The sequence below is a fragment of the Typopeltis vanoorti genome, chromosome 21 (genome assembly GCF_054136105.1).
Source record: "Typopeltis vanoorti isolate ZY-2024b chromosome 21, IOZ_Tvanoo_1.0, whole genome shotgun sequence".
Classification (NCBI taxonomy): domain Eukaryota; kingdom Metazoa; phylum Arthropoda; class Arachnida; order Uropygi; family Thelyphonidae; genus Typopeltis; species Typopeltis vanoorti.
The window spans coordinates 8,266,564-8,282,539 of NC_143569.1; the positions used below are offsets into that span (position 1 = coordinate 8,266,564).

Here is a 15,976-nt window from a genome sequence, read left to right on the forward strand (position 1 = left end):
CAATTGATAGATAAGATAAAAATGCAGTAAAAAAAAAAGAAAAAGAAAAAAGAAAGAAATTAAAGCATAACAAATGAAAACAAGTTACCAGTACGATGCATCGCATTTTTACTTAAACATCATTGAACAAATCATAGTTTAAAGCCCATTATTCCTAAATTTTATAGATTTTGCTAAAGATTTGCCAGCATTGACAAAGAAACATTCCGGTTAATTAGTAAAAGTTATGGAATTCCTGTCAAATATGTGAGAATAAGCAAAGAAATGTTTGATGATTTGAGAAAATATCTGGTTTAAGACGGTGTTCTATAATGTCTAAGTTATTGCTTAATACAGTCACTGATTGGATATGAGTAACGTTATATGTGTAAGAAGAAGATGAATGAATGAAATCCTCTGTCACAGACTTAGAATTTAAGAATTTTACATACTCGGGAGCAAATGTAGATATTGAAGTTGGAAATGACAAAGTTGGAAGCTAATACTGCTTTCAGAAAATTAATGTATGGAAGTCATCCTATAATAAAAATAAAGTAAAATAAAGATTTTCAGTTACGATGTTAAAGTCGTTATGGAAACTTACCAAAAACAAGAAGCTGAATTAAATAGTTTACAAAAAAATATTTTACCCACAATCAATTGTCCCAACAAATTATTTCTATAAGCTGAAAAAGGAAAACTGAAAAGCCTAAATTAACCCGAAGAATAGCATTAATATCATTTCGAAACTTCTTTGCCAAACTTCTCCAATACAAGCAGGCCGACTGTAAAACCAAAACTGAACCGGGCAAACAACTTCTTGTACGTTTCCAAAATCCAGATGTTCGTCGAATTCTACGGAGTCAGAGAGTTGTTTCAATATGTAATTTGTAGACGTTGCCCCTTTGTAGCCCTGAAAATACTGGAACCTAAATTTGGAAGGGTTCAAAAATTGTTTCAAATGCCAAAGTAGAGTTAAATGATCTATGATCTAATGTACTGTGATCATCATGCCACATTTATCCAGCGCGAAAGAAACAGTTTTTTTTTTATTTTTTTTTTTAATGTTTGTGGTTAACTACATTTGCTTGATTTTTTCATCCTGCATACAGACAAATCGGCCTTCATAACGCATGCAATTTACAGACAAAAAATACTAGTTGTGGTTGTGACCAGCTGATGGCGTTGATGTATATGACGGTGGTGGCGATTCGGTGTAGTTAGTGGATTAAGCTGTGAACACGGAGAGTTGTAGAGTAGGTGCCCTTCTTCAATGAGTCGTGGAATTCTTGGAAATGTAATAATGATAATGTTAGCAGTCAATCAAAACAAGATTTACAGAACTTCAATTAATCCGTGATATATAGCTCATGAACCCTTAAAAGGGCTGGCTAGATGGGCAAAGCAAGAACGCTTTTCATATTTCCCGTTATCTGAAGAGGACAGTGAAGGATAGGGTGTTATTGAGCTATATAAAGCTCGGATCATGGCAGGAGGGTAACACCAATAGCCGAGAATCAGAACTTCATTGGCTACAGCATTGCCATCCATTACCCTCCAAGGATACCCATTTTAGTCGCCTCGTACGACATGCATGAGCAACATTGGGGCTATTCTTATCCCAGCCACCACACGGGCAGGCTCATGAACCCTGTTGGTAACAGTGCTTTTTCCAAGGCATAACATGTATGAGCGATTTATCACTTCTTAAATTTTGTATAATATTTGAGTGCTTTAAAAATATTCTGTTTATGATTATATATAACGCAAATGATAATTTCATATAAAATTTAATTTAAGAAAATATGGAACGATATTCACATTTATCGAAATGGTCGACTTTGGGAGGAAATATGTGTTGTGGCTCCATCTTGTGCCAGAAATTAATATTTTTAACCACATTTAAGGTGGGTTCAATGCCATACAACCATACATTGCATAAACTTATATTACACTTGGCTAATTAATGTAAGTACTATTTTGTGTAGTGTGAATAATTAAACTAATGAATCTCATACATCATAATGATTATTTTCTATTGGACTCCAATAGAAAACAATCATTATAATGTAAGCTGTGAAATAATTCAATAGTTAGCAAATCATCTCTTTTATAACACGAGCATAAAATTGTTTTGAGTTTCCAGTAATTGTCGAAATTCGTGTAGATAATGCCGTTCCAATGAAACTTACAAAATTTAAAACTGTATTATTCAGATGATCTTAGTGATCATTCGTATGAAAAAAAAAAAAAATTAAAATCTCAACTCCTCTTACTGCCAATTCTTTTCCTTCATAAAATATTAGTTCGAGAAAATACTTGATGACAAGCATTCTGTATTTTCTGTAATCGAGACACAAAACGTTGGCAATTTATAGCATATTTAGTACCGTGGCTTGGCTGTCGATTTGAGGGAAAGATCTAAGTACATTTCCCTTCCACCTATTAAGTGTTTCGCAAATTATAGTCGAATCATTTTAAATTTGCACCGAACATATTCTACGGATTATAAATAGCATTGTGTAGATTTCATGCAGAGTTGAATTGGATAAAAGCATTGGATTATTGCTACGTAGAGGAGTGTCTTTCAATTTCAATAGATACTTTGAATATTCTTTAAATGTAAGTCCTCTACTACAAAGAGGGAGAGAGAATGTGAAAGACGTAATCTCTGTCCATTCAGTATGTAAAGTTGAGTCCAGACGAGATGTCAGCTTTTCGGGTAAGGATAATGGCCTGTTTTGAATGAGTAACGAAGGCTACGAAGTCACTGCAACAGGAGAGTCACGTGTCTTCTCATTAGCATTTCTGTGTTGAAGCATGTAGTTCTTGTGTTCATCTATCAATTCACTGTATGCAGATTTATTTGTCTCTTTTGCAAATAACACACTCGAATGTCCCAGAAGGAAATCCTGCTTCCTTCTTACGAGACTGTCTAACTCCCCTCTAGTTCAAAAGTGCCTATAAAACTTCTTCGTGTCCTAGACGCGTTTCCAATATGCTTCGTCTGAATCCGCATGCAGTGAATTCATAGATGCAAACAAGAACCACTTGCTTCAACACCGAAATGTTAATGAGAAGACACGTGACTCTCCCATTAGAAAATAATCGTACATAAGCACACAAGATTACCAATCCAAAATAGTACACGTCCGATGTCACAGGGGCATGTTGGTTATATACGAGGGTGGTCTGAAACGTTCTCGGCCTAACAATGAAAAAATGAATTTATAATTTCATTATTAAAAAAAATTATATTATTTCTTTTTTAGCATAATCTCTCTTAAGACGAATACATTTATTCGAGCGATGCTCCAGCGCCATTATCCCGTCCCTGTAGTGGTTCTCAGTAAGATCTGCAAAATATCCCTCTACAGCTGCAATCCCCTCTTGATTCGAAGAAAAACGCTGACCAGCGAGGAAGAATTTTAGTTTTGGGAAGAGATAGAAGTCAGAGGGAGCCAAATCTGGGGAATAGGGTGGATGTTCCAACAATTCATAGTGCAGATCCCTTAATTTTCCCATGGCCAAAACACCTTTGTGGGCAGGTGCATTGTCCTGATGAAAGATGATTTTTTTCTTCTGCAAACCGGGGCTTTTCTCACGAATTGCTTCGTCTAGTCTGCTTAAAAGATCGGAATAATATTCCCCAGTTATTGTTTTACCCTTTTCAAGATAATTAATAAACAAAATGCCTTTAGCATCCCCAAACACCGATGCCATGACCTTTCCTGCTGATGGAGCCGACTTTGTCTTCTTTGGCGCTGAGCAACCGCTTCTGTCCACTGTTTTGACTGCTGTTTGGATTCTGGTGTGTAATAATAGGGAATCCAAGGCTCATCCATAGTAATAAATCGACGATCAAAATGAGTTTTATTCTTGTTAAAACGCTCCAAGCACTGTTCAGAGATTTTCATGCGAGTGCGTTTTTGATCTGCTATGAGCAAGCGCTGCACCCATCTTGCGCAAAGCTTTTTCATTTGCAATGCTTCATGCAAAATATAACCTACATGTTCTCACCGGTCATCCAATACCATATCGTGAACTTGATCAATGATTTCTTGTGTTGTTACATTTTTGGACGTCCTTCACCTAGATAATCTTCAAGGCTGGTACGGCCACGTTTAAACTCGGCAGCCTATATTTCTTAATTGTCGAAACGAAGGAGTAGAGTGCCCATAAACGTTTATGAACTTCGAATGAATTTCTTTTTGCGTTAAACCTTCTTTTACAAAGAATATTATAACCGCGCGATACTCAATTTTATCCATTTCAAGGGATACAGACAACACGTTTGCTTATGACAGCTGTATAGAACAAACTACTTGTTAGATGACTTGCAATTTCACATGGATGCTTATGAACCAACTTTGAAAAAAAAAATCTTGCCTATAGTGTTGCCATCTATGGTCGAGGGCGAAAAATTTTCGGACCATCCTCGTATTATATAAAATGCACATTGCATGCGCTATCCATACGCATTACACAAAAATCCATATTCCTGTAATCATCTTAAAGCTGCATGCCATCCTTAACTTCGAGAATTATGAATAATGATAAATGAAAGAAACTCACACCCTTAATCGTTAAAGTTGACACAAAATCTCACAACATTTTTTAGACAACCGAAATTTGCATCTCCTAAATTCAGCTTGACATAATTTTACCAGCGGTAATAAGTCATTTATGAAAGTATTATCATTTATGTACTAACCTAAACAAATCTGAAAAACGGATGGGAGAGGTACTGAAACCAATCGCGATCACTTCCATGTGTATATTCCCAACTAACTCAGCTTTATTCTTCCAATTTTAATTTTTTTTTTTTCCAGAATTAACCGTACATTAAGTATTTCAAAAATTGATAACAGTAAGTGGCAAGATTTTGAGGACAAACGGAGTTATGTTACTTTCCTGATATTTTTCGAAAGGACGAGGGAGTTGAAATTGAGCGGTTGTTTCATTATAATGCCAAATTCCAGCTTTTCCTTGGGTAATGTATTAGTTTTCATTTTATAAATGGGAGATGAAAGAAGAGAACTTTTTCTTTTGCTTTTTCAGGACAAGGCTTCTGATTTTTATGCTTGTCCCATATTATTACGTTGCAATTATGTTATGAACTTCTGATAAAACAAACTGTTAGGAACAGTATTAAACCTCCCCCCCCCCCCCCATCCAGGATGTTTGTGTACGTTGGTCATACATATGTAACACACACACAATGTCTATTTATTATTTATTTTCATTTCTCTCTGTGTGCGTGCGCGATTACTTGAGTGAGAGAGGGTGGGAAAAATAGAACGTTAGGTTTCCCTGTGAGGACTACACAGGAATCGAACACTTTCGGTGACGCTTTTAGCGAAGCCCGTAATTACTTGTAACGCCATCTACCGGTGTCTTTTAGTACGATTTATCACATGCAAGCGTCGCTGAATTGAATTAGTCCATTATTGTTTCTTTTTGTACACACGTACAGAAAGAAATTTCTTTCTGGATGGAAACATTTTAGCATTTCTATATTTCTGTTACGAGCTGCAGTTTTATTCGAACGATATTCCGTGTATATGTCGGTGTAAACTGTTCGATAAAATGAATTTATGCTGTCATCTGCGGGCTGACAATTACACTGCTTAATTTCGTTGTTTTTTTTTTAATTTCTGAATTATTCGCAATCCGTATTACCAAGCTAGAAAAATCGAATGTTAGGTTTCCAAGTAAGGAAGACAAAAGAATTCGACATTTTCCATGATGGAGCTTATAGCGACTCTCGTGATTACTTGTGTCGCCATCTACCGCTCTCTAATAGTATTACGTACAACATTTAAATATCGCTTACTTGAATTAGTTGTCATATTCTCTCTCTCTCTCTCTCTCTCTCTCTCTCTCTCTCTCTCTCTCTCTCTCTCACTCACTGGATCGAAGTTTCTTGATTAATTAGCGTAGCTGGCTGCATTTTCTTTTATAAGATATTACTTATATATCTGTGGGCGTGAACTATTCGATGAAATGAATTGGTGCTGCCATCTATAGGTTACGAATTACACTATTCAATGTCCTTAAAAATGTAAAAGGATTTTAAGTCATTTAAATACGTTGCAATATTTTTCTTTTGCTTACGTGCATTTACGCTAAGTAAGACATGTGAAAGATATGGCTATTTACACAGATTTGCATTGTGAATAACTGGTTTTGCAAAAATACACCAGTAGATGTGCTTATACTTTATTATATCAATTTTTGCGCGCGCGCACAGGAAAGGAAACTGGTATAAAAGCAAGTTTATTTTCAGTGCCTTGTTAATTCTTTCGTGAGACTCTCAAATGTCCATTTTCTACGCATTTTCTTGCAATTCTGAGATTTCTGTACCCGTAAGATTTCGGTTATCACTTGCTGGCAACCAGAATCAAAAATTGCCGAGTTCTCTGAATAAAATGTGTTTTCAGAAAACCGCATCAACTACGATGCAGAAACTCTGCCAAAATTAACGAGATGGAAATAAATTCATTGAAAGTTATCTTATCGAAGTTAGTTATAAGAAATGGAGTAGTAGCCTTCATGGACAAGAGATTTTTTCTTTTCCTTCAGAGTAACTGGGTGCTTTCCATGACGTGATACCTCCTAGGAGTCCAAAGACTCATCGTGAGAGGACACTCTACTCCAGTCTGCTGCAAGCATCATATCATCTCTCCCCACTAATTAATTCTCCCACTACACACAACTACCACCAACGCCATCTACCGCCCATTACCGCCACCAACAGTATTTTTTATCTATAAATTGTGTGTTCTCATTGCCGATTTGTTTGGAATTACATTGAAACTGAAAGAGATTTTTGATCAGAGTCGCTTAAACTTCGTGTGCGAGATCATCAATAAAATTAATTGGGACTTCAAAAATTATTAATTAAAAAAAAATGACGAGAATGAGGTTTACTTTGCTATTCGTTACCTACCTGGAACACTTAGATTCAGAGTGGTAAAACTGTATTCCGCTTCTGTAGTCCCGGCTTCGCTGTGAGCACTCACCCTCAAGGTGTATTCCCTTCCAGGTGCGAGATGACGGATGTCCATTTGCTGCTGATGAGAAGGCACGTGTTCGTTGACCACCTTCCATTCTCTCTGAAACTTCGTACGGAAGTGGACTGTGAAAAACGAAACAGGACACCCGCCTGATTGCCATGTGCGAAGGTGTAAGGTGACTGCGGTGGAATTCGCCGTCAGGAAACTATCTCTTTGCGGTGAAACAGGAGCTGGAATACAACAGAAACGAAATATCCCATGAAAAAAAAATTTGGTTACCGACTTAAGTTATTTAATGACAAAGTTTCAGTTCTAATTAAAATGAATCCTGAAATTGCCTTCCTGATCTGAACATTTCTAGTAGGGAACGCACATTTAAATTGCGGATCGATGTATCAGAGTTCCAATGCGCATGCCCAACAATTGAACTTCAAACGTTTAAAAAACAGTAAAAACAAGCTTTCGTTTTATGCTGCAGATGAATTCGTTTCTATCGTTTTTTTACTATTTTCTGGTTATCAAAACTGATTGCGTATTCTGATTATGTTCTTCATTCTTTTGTAGCTCATTACTGAATGCTTTATTAAACAGTTTTATTACATTTTGATGATTGAAAATGTTAATACGTGAACTCGATTTTCAGAACAAACTTTCACAAATCGCAGTGTTCTTAATTTACGCACACAGCGTGGAAGATAACGTGCCTAAATAGAATGTTAATTATGAGTGAAATTACGTTTATCATGGCAGATGCTGCATTTGTGTTTTCCTAATGTTGGACGCGGTTAAATTTATAAAACAGTCATCAGGCTTTGTTTTAAAATCCGAGTCGGAATTTATTTCTTTGTCATCGTGAAGCATCAAAGTCTCCAGAGCACTTCTGCAGACCGATTCGGAATGCATTTCAAACATGAAAGTAATCAGCCTTTAATGTAAAAGCAAAATTCATGTTGATTTTATGACAGAATATGTAAAAATGGCTTTGGTTTCATATACGGCTGGGGATCGCCAAATGCTTGTTTATTCCGATTGACACGTGAAAAATTCTGTTGAACAATAAGACACGCGCTTCAAGGATTTAGTCCTATTATGACCATAACCTAATCTGGCCTCAGACACCATCATGGAAGGCTCTTCAGTTGGTCACCTGATCTTTTCCATAATAGTTTATAATGAAGGACTTTGGATAATCTTTACGTTTGCATTCTGTTAACACCTTCCATCCAAACTATAGTTCTACCATTGGTTCATAATTTCTTTCGTTATGTCTTCATTTCTTTTATTTATTTTTTTGCTTCCTCATAAATTCAGTGGTTATGAAGGTTTATCTATTTTATTGTTCAAATTTTACTTATCTATTGGTAAAGCCGGTGTTTTAGAATCTTTTAATGAATGTGTGCGCACTAGGTTAACTATAACCGCAGAATTCATTACGAGTTTTATTTTTTTAGAAATTTTGTAATTTTTCATCGTACGACATAATTCATCCTAAAGATGTAAAGGATTAACTTGTTCTGGAATTGTCATTTATTGCTAATTTACTTCTATTTGGATCCTGACTATTAATGCTATTGTTTTATTATCATTATTCTCTCTAAATTATCATTCTAAAATGTCGGGTTGTTTCTTTTAGGTTTAGAATAGTTTTCTGAAGATTTTCATCTGAATCTGTAATTACCATCTGGTCACTACCATAAAAATGTGCTTAAATTCGCATTAGATGATAGCTAACACCTTCAATGAAATTGAAGATTTCGTTTAAATAAATATTCGATTGGGTTTCCCATAAGAGACTTCCCTTTCTAACTGCTTGGTTTATTCCTTTCCGAAGTGGTAACAACCTCACGTGCGTTTCATTATCTTCATATCTACTGTATGTTATAATAGCTCTTAGAACACCGTCTTTCATGTAATATGCTCAACAGGATATTTCATTTTGCATTATTAAACGCTTAAAAAAATAAACCTGATGTCTCTTTCTCGATGGCACCCTTCCTCTTTCGGTTACGGATTTTAGACAACGCTGGATCTGTCCTTTTCTAAAACCATTCTTTGCTTCAATAATACTCTTCGGAATATTTTATTTCTTATTTAATATTCCGCTATATGTTTTTATTAACAAGATCGGGAATGCCAGCACCCCCTGTTTATTTTTAGGGTCTACATTACTACCATTCTCATGAGTACGAATCCTGTTACTCTTTATCCTTATTCCAGTGGATTTCCTGTTGAATAAACTCGATGAAAATAAGTCTTTCTGAATCTTATTACTGCGTATCTATAAATTCTGAACTGCAGTTATATATCTTGGTATACTTTTCCTTTTTTCTGTTTCTTTCAAACTAATTTCTAATTCTTCTGCTGTTATAACTTAATCATTTTTATTATCTGTGTGCCTTTTTTTTTTTTACAATTATTTTGTAATCCACAATTTTTGGGGGAAAATGCAGTATAGGGAACTTGTGCAGTTTTTAGTTCACTTCTTATACAGTATTTACTTTTTTCTGTAATATTTCAACCAAGAACTTCAGAACTCCTAGGTATTAGAACTTACTTTATATATTTTCTAAATTAGAAATAAATTTGTTCAACAAGTAGATGCATTTTCTTATTCTATTTTAGACATGGTTCTTATTCTCTTGCATTACATTTCATCGCCTAATGTTTTGCTGCTTAACCATCTGTGGTATGTTCCGTTTTCTCTCTGATGATTTCTTTACTTATGTAATTTTTATTATTTATTTTTCTTTTTTAATTTTTCTTACTTAACATTTATTTGCTGTGTTTACTATGTTATGTTATACCATTCTGTTTCTACTTCAACTTTTTTATATTTTATCTGAGCACAAATACAGTAAAAGAAAACAAAACTAAAGTTGATTCTTTGTGCAATATGGCCATTGTACGTTTTTATCACTTAATAAACTGGTTTTATGATGAAACGTTTAATATGATGTGATTCTTCATTAATTGTAACCATTCATGTTACAATTAAACTTGTGCTATTCACTGCAAAATGAATAGCATAAGTTTCATAGCCCCCGTTTACTGTAACATCTAAAGTAATTTTTCATGTACAGTTTATTATTGTTATTTTAAATTAAAAAAAAAAATCTATAATTGCTTTACATCTTCTTTCCGATTAAGTAAATTTATGTATAGCTTGTTTTTAAAAGAAATTCATTAATTTTAGGTTATTACATACTACAAAATAATTTCTTTAATTTTTGTTTATTCTATTTTTATCCATAGATTGTAGTGTTATTTATTATTTTTTTCCCCAGTTCTTACATGATATCATATTTTATCTGTTTATGTGTTTTTTAAGAGTTAATAAAAATCATTTCCCTTGGCTCTTATGGAGCATATAATAAATTTGGTTACTATTAAGTGCCTCTGTTTATTTTAATCTGAGTTCTGTTATTCTTTCCTTCTTAGTCTGTTTTCGAATACATTTATTCGACTTGACTCCGCCAAATATTATAATCAAGTTGTCAGTTTTCATGGACCCTTTTAATTTATTTTTTGCTTCGGTGATTATTGCAATTTTATATCTTCGAATACTTAATATTGTATGTAATACTGTTACTTTATAAACCTGTTTTTTACATTAGCTACCAGTCTATTCGAAAACGTAGTTGCTCTACTTGTCCATAGATGGCAGCACCACTCAAGTTTCATCAGCACCAGCGATCTTAGCAAATCAATAATTTCTTTAGCCAACTTTGATCGTGATGAATATTTCTTCTATTTACACTAATTAATAATAAGCCTAATATTGCTAAAATTTTACTTCTCTACTATGACGATGAACAAACAAAGGAAACAAAACTAAATATGGAAGGGCTAAAATTAACGAAATTGCATTTATATACATTATTTTTATTTTTAGAAATTACAATTATCAAAAACATTGCTCCCCTTGTATTTAATAACATTTATTAAAATTAAACCATGTACTGAAAATAAATTTTAAAGATTCTTAATAGATGCCACAGATGGCAGCACCACTCAAGTTTCATCAGCATCAGCGATCTTCAAGCAATCCATAATTTCTTTATCCAAAACAAAGACCAGATTAAGATTCATAATGTGATCTCTATTTTTAGATGAAAAAGTTTTCACAATATTTACCAAGCTAGCCACGGACATTACCTGCTCCTTTAGTACGAAGTGTGATGGGATCGCTTGGCTCCCCCGTCCCGAGACTGTTAGATGCAGTCATGTACAGTCGATAACGGGTTCCGCATCTTAAGTTTTCTAGGGTAGAATGATCTGTTGATGTAGATATTTTCTTTTGCTGCCAGTCCCCATCTTCAGCTTTGTAGTGGATGATGTAGTCTGGAAGTAGCAAATTATATAATCAAAGAACTTCCTGAAAAACCTTTAATAATTAAAATTAATTGTACCGCTTAGTACTTTTAAATGTCATTATTCACAGTTTTGTACCTTTTATCAATCTCATTAAATCAGGAAGTATATGCAGGTTGTGCATCATATTGTTACTAAAACAGAGTGGCTTGATTTGTGCCTTACCTTTTATTGCAGGATCGTCCTGATGTCTTTCCCACTGTACTGTTATAGAAGAAGATGTGGCTGAAGTTGGAGTTAAAACAGGCGATGTAGGTGGCGCTGAAAGAAATAAAAAAAAAAGATGCACTGACCTGAGTAATCAATGTACTATGAAACAATGTCTGGTAAGCTCAGAATGCTCCTAAATCATTTAAAATTTAATTCATTTTATTAGTGTTATAATTTTACTGAGATTTAATTGAAGAAAATTATTAATCTTTCTCCCACAATTACAAATATCAAGTTTTAATATGCAAAACAAAATGTATAGTGTTGCCATTTTATTTTTTTCATACACCAAAATCAAAATATACATTAGCTTTGGTACACTTTGCGTTTTCCATTTGATACTTCATAGCATCGAATTTCAAATAGCATTGTTGTCTCTTAAATTTGACGAGAGTTGGATAGGAGTTGAGTAGCTTTATTGCCGCATCTATCTAAGCATTATCAGTAATCTGATATAAATCATCTGATAGCTGGTTCTATGCAGTGTTACTATTCAATACTGAACAAACGATTCTTTAGTACACACGCATACTACAGATTTGCAATTCATGTTGTAGAATGGATGTTTGACTTACCAGCTTCCAGTGTTTGAGCAAACACTTCATCAGACCGTGGTCCAGCTCCCATGTTGTTATAAGCCTGCACAATCACAACATACTTCGTAAGCCTCCTGAGATTAGTTAAATAACTCATCTCGTCCTCATCGTCACTCAGCCCATCGGAAGCTTCAATATTTTTGTACTGATAGGGGTCTTCCGATCCAGCGATCTTGTATCCAATGTAGTACCCTTGAATCGTTCCATACTGAAGTGTTTTTCTGGGGGCCTGAAAGAAATTAAGAGGGTTTACAGGTGTGCATTTATTATTTATTAGGCAAACACACACACACACACACACCAACAATATTTAATAACACACGAGTACGCACCTTCCATGTGACTTTTAGTGACTGCGACCCAGTGGCTTGTACTTTAACGTCAAGAGGGGGTCCTCCTGGGACTGAAAAAAGTTTTTGCATTTAATTTGTAGAGCGTTTCCAACACATTATTTTATTTATTTTTAGCTACAATAATAACTGCTAATATGCTCAACATTCATATAACGATAAATTCCATTGGGTTGTCTTGAATTAACAGATATTTATATAACATGTTCTATAGATAACAGTTCGCAATTACTAATTTGCAATTATCAGTTTCAAACTTTCCTTAGACTCTTGTTTTTAAACGTTCGGAGTTTTGAAACTTAACTTGAGCTCCAGCTTGCTTTACAGTTCTCTACGGTGATGGAAGTTAAAAAGTTTTAAAAGGAGTCTTTAGTGCTTTCACAATAATCATCATCATCATACCCATCAAATCATAATGGAAGCATGAAGGGTTCCCAAGAGTATCGACCAGTAAATTGCCGCAGAACGCAATTGGTAATGTTAGTAGATCAGCATGAAGTCATGTGACTGGGCTGTTTTATTGTGATTTGGGGATCAAGGAGAGTTTGTTTTGCTCATTAAGGCAAGTAATTGAACGGCCACAAGTCACACTTGAAACTTCCAGAGGGAAAACACCATGGAAGTCCTCGAAATAAATAAGTTTTATGAAGTCCCGATTTAAGCGGAAATTGCGAAATCGCTTCCTAAAATAATCTCACTCACATTCCTACATAATTTCCGAGAAACAAAAATGCTCAGGTTGTGGGTTGTGAGTAGTTTGTTTATTGAATTCAGCGCATTCGAATGTGAAAAGTCTATAATTCAGTATATATCTATGGTGTCTCGACCAAATATATAGTTGAGTGTAGAAACAACCAGGTTATCCAATTACAGTTATGATTGTGAAAGGGTGCATAGGTCCCAAGGGACCTCCTGAAAATACTGCTCATGACTGAATTAAGGAGGCTGTGCTAACAATGCAGCTTTTTGTGTTAAAATGACTCATCAGAAAAACAGGTTTCACAGTTCCGATTGAATCAAGTTAATGGGAAAAAGAAGCCAATTTTCATCATTCTGAGGATGGTTCACCATTCTCAGTCCTTGTGGTTCAGACTCATCTTTAGCAGATGTGGTAACAAGAAGGGTAGGTTTTATTAACAATTTGTACATCATGTCTAGTTTATATTTTATTAATTCGAAACATTTTAATTAAGCAAATTAAGCTTGTGCAATGGCATGCTTAATATAATTATTCCGGTTTTGTGACCACATGTTTATTAAAGAAACCTGTTTTTAAAACTAAACAAGTACTAAAAAACAACACCCGACAAGTTTCGTTAGTCGTCAGACTAACATCTTCAGGGGTAAAGAGAACTAAAAGTTTAAAGCACACACTACTAGAAATTACTAAAATTAGTTAATTTGTTGGTGTTGTGAACATCAAAATGGGGTTTATAATATTCATTGTTCCTGTGGCATCTGCTATGTGGGCCAGATGGAGAGATCAGGATAAATACACATGAGCGAACATCAAAAGGACATACAAAATAAGAGAGAACATAAATCGGGATTGGCATTTCCTGCAACCTCTACTGGTCATGATGTACTCTAGGATAGAACAAACATGTCCTATATAGATAAGAATTGTTTCACAAGAAAATTCAAAGAGGCAGCAGATATGATTAAAATTCCTACGCATTGCAACAAAAACCAAGGTTTGATATTAAATCAAGTTTGGTCATCGTTTATTAAAAATTTACCAATTTCAGACCTTGGACAGAGTGAGCATGAACCACAGAACGCGACAACAAATAGCATTGTCTCCAGCTAACACGCATTGTTGTATAGATTTGTTATTCATTTTTTTTTAATGAACTGTTTTGATGTTCACAGTACCAACAAATGAACTAAGTTTTGTCATTTCTAGTGGTTTGTGCTTTAAACTTTTAGTTCTCTTTATCTTTATCCCTCAAGATGTTATTTTGATGACTAACGAAACTTGTCAGGCATTGTTTTTAGTACTTGCTTAGTTTTAAAAATGGTTTTCTTTAATAAACATGTGGTCACAAAACCAGAATAATTATATTGAACTTCTTAACTACAGAAACCTGTGCAGGAATCTGGCATGCTTAATTCTTCAGAGACTGTCTTGCTGACTGTATTACGAGTTTTGGCGTTTTGCTCTGAATTATAAACTGTTTTATAATCATTATTTTATTATTGATGACAGAACAGATAAAACTCACAGTAGGGGGGGGGGGGGCGTTGCTTCCAGCAAAAAATAGAGAAGAGCGCCAAGATTAAAATTATTTAATTTAATGTTGATCGTGAATCGAACACCAAAGTAGGTGCTGCTGTGGTTATTAAAACGAAAGATAGTTCTTGGTGAAGTGAAACATGCTACACCAATTAACACTACACTTGTTCATAATAAACGTGACAATCTTATTGCCGAAATGGAAAAATTTTAATGGTGTAGACAGATGACCTAAATAATCGGCATGTTCCCTTCTTTCAAAACGTTTTTGTTTCTGACTCTTTTTTTTTTTTTTTTTTTTCATTTGTGTAACCTATGCAAATAAATACTTTCTTTACGCGCAAGTTAAACATGAGGATTATTATTTCAAGGATTATTAAATCATTATTATTCAATGATGTTACAATTTTGGGGAGGAGGGAGGAGAGGCAGCTATTCACAACTAATGTTACCAATTAATATGCTTAATGCTGCTAAAATGTGTAGATCTCTTTTCTTATATGTTTAACTAATGTTATTTTTGGAATGTAAAAATTTAGGCAGAAAATATCTTGCAGCCAAAACTGGACGTGATGTACAAATTATTAATAAAGCCCATCCTTGTTACCTCATCCACTGAAAATGAGCCTGAACCTGAAGGACTGAGGAAGGTGAATCATCCTCAGAATGATTTGTTAATTCATGAGGGGAGGAAGGGGATCAACAACAAATTCTTAAAGTTCAAGAATTACCAAATCATTCTGAGGATGGTTCTCCATATCCATACCTTGCAATTCAGGCTAATCTTCAGCGGATGAGGTAACAAGAAGGGCAGGCTTTATTAAAAATTTGTACGTCACGTCCAGTTTAGACTACCTAAATTTTTCTGTTTTACGGTGAATTTCCTCAAGCACCAGAAAACTGCCTTATTAACAAATTGAATGCTTTTGCCAATGTTTTCAGAGTAAACTTTCATGGGGGCTTCCTTTTTTTTTCTGGCAGCAAATTTCTGTGCTTCTAGCTTTGTAAGATCTTCGTTTGAGCAATCTTCTACCACAGCTGCTAAAATTGTTCTGTATCTTCATTGTTAACCACCAACCCCAACTCTTTAGCTAGCAACATTGTCTTGTCAGCAGTCTCTCGTAATACTTTATTTTTTGTTGAATCTTGTAAATGTAGAAACAAGTATTTTCTTACAGATATTATATTCGTTTCATAAGTCTAAGGGTTTTCTCA

At 34.6% G+C, this 15,976-nt stretch overlaps 1 protein-coding gene and 1 long non-coding RNA gene across 8 annotated transcripts in view; one reads left to right on the forward strand and one right to left on the reverse strand.

The window, feature by feature from the left end:
• Nucleotides 1-15,976, forward strand: part of LOC150094609 (uncharacterized) — a 944,400-nt gene that overhangs the window by 320,369 nt on the left and 608,055 nt on the right. Inside the window, exon 4 of one of the 5 annotated variants that reach the window (XR_016550184.1) lies at nt 11,547-11,695. The exons of the other annotated variants lie outside the window; for them this stretch is intronic. This is a non-coding gene — a long non-coding RNA (uncharacterized LOC150094609). The remainder of the gene's footprint in view (nt 1-11,546; nt 11,696-15,976) is intronic. 5 annotated transcript variants of the gene reach the window in all.
• LOC150094610 (cell adhesion molecule Dscam1-like) overlaps nt 1-15,976 on the reverse strand; it is a 223,380-nt gene that overhangs the window by 44,296 nt on the left and 163,108 nt on the right. For all 3 annotated transcript variants that reach the window (XR_016550175.1, XR_016550176.1, XM_090411561.1), the window contains exons 17-21: nt 12,508-12,578; nt 12,155-12,404; nt 11,535-11,630; nt 11,154-11,339; nt 6,932-7,228 (exon numbers count right to left, since the gene is read on the reverse strand). Coding sequence is in view for 1 of the 3 variants with exons in the window: in XM_090411561.1 (XP_090267687.1) it covers nt 6,932-7,228; nt 11,154-11,339; nt 11,535-11,630; nt 12,155-12,404; nt 12,508-12,578 (900 nt within the window). In the remaining 2 variants the exon portion in view is untranslated. The remainder of the gene's footprint in view (nt 1-6,931; nt 7,229-11,153; nt 11,340-11,534; nt 11,631-12,154; nt 12,405-12,507; nt 12,579-15,976) is intronic.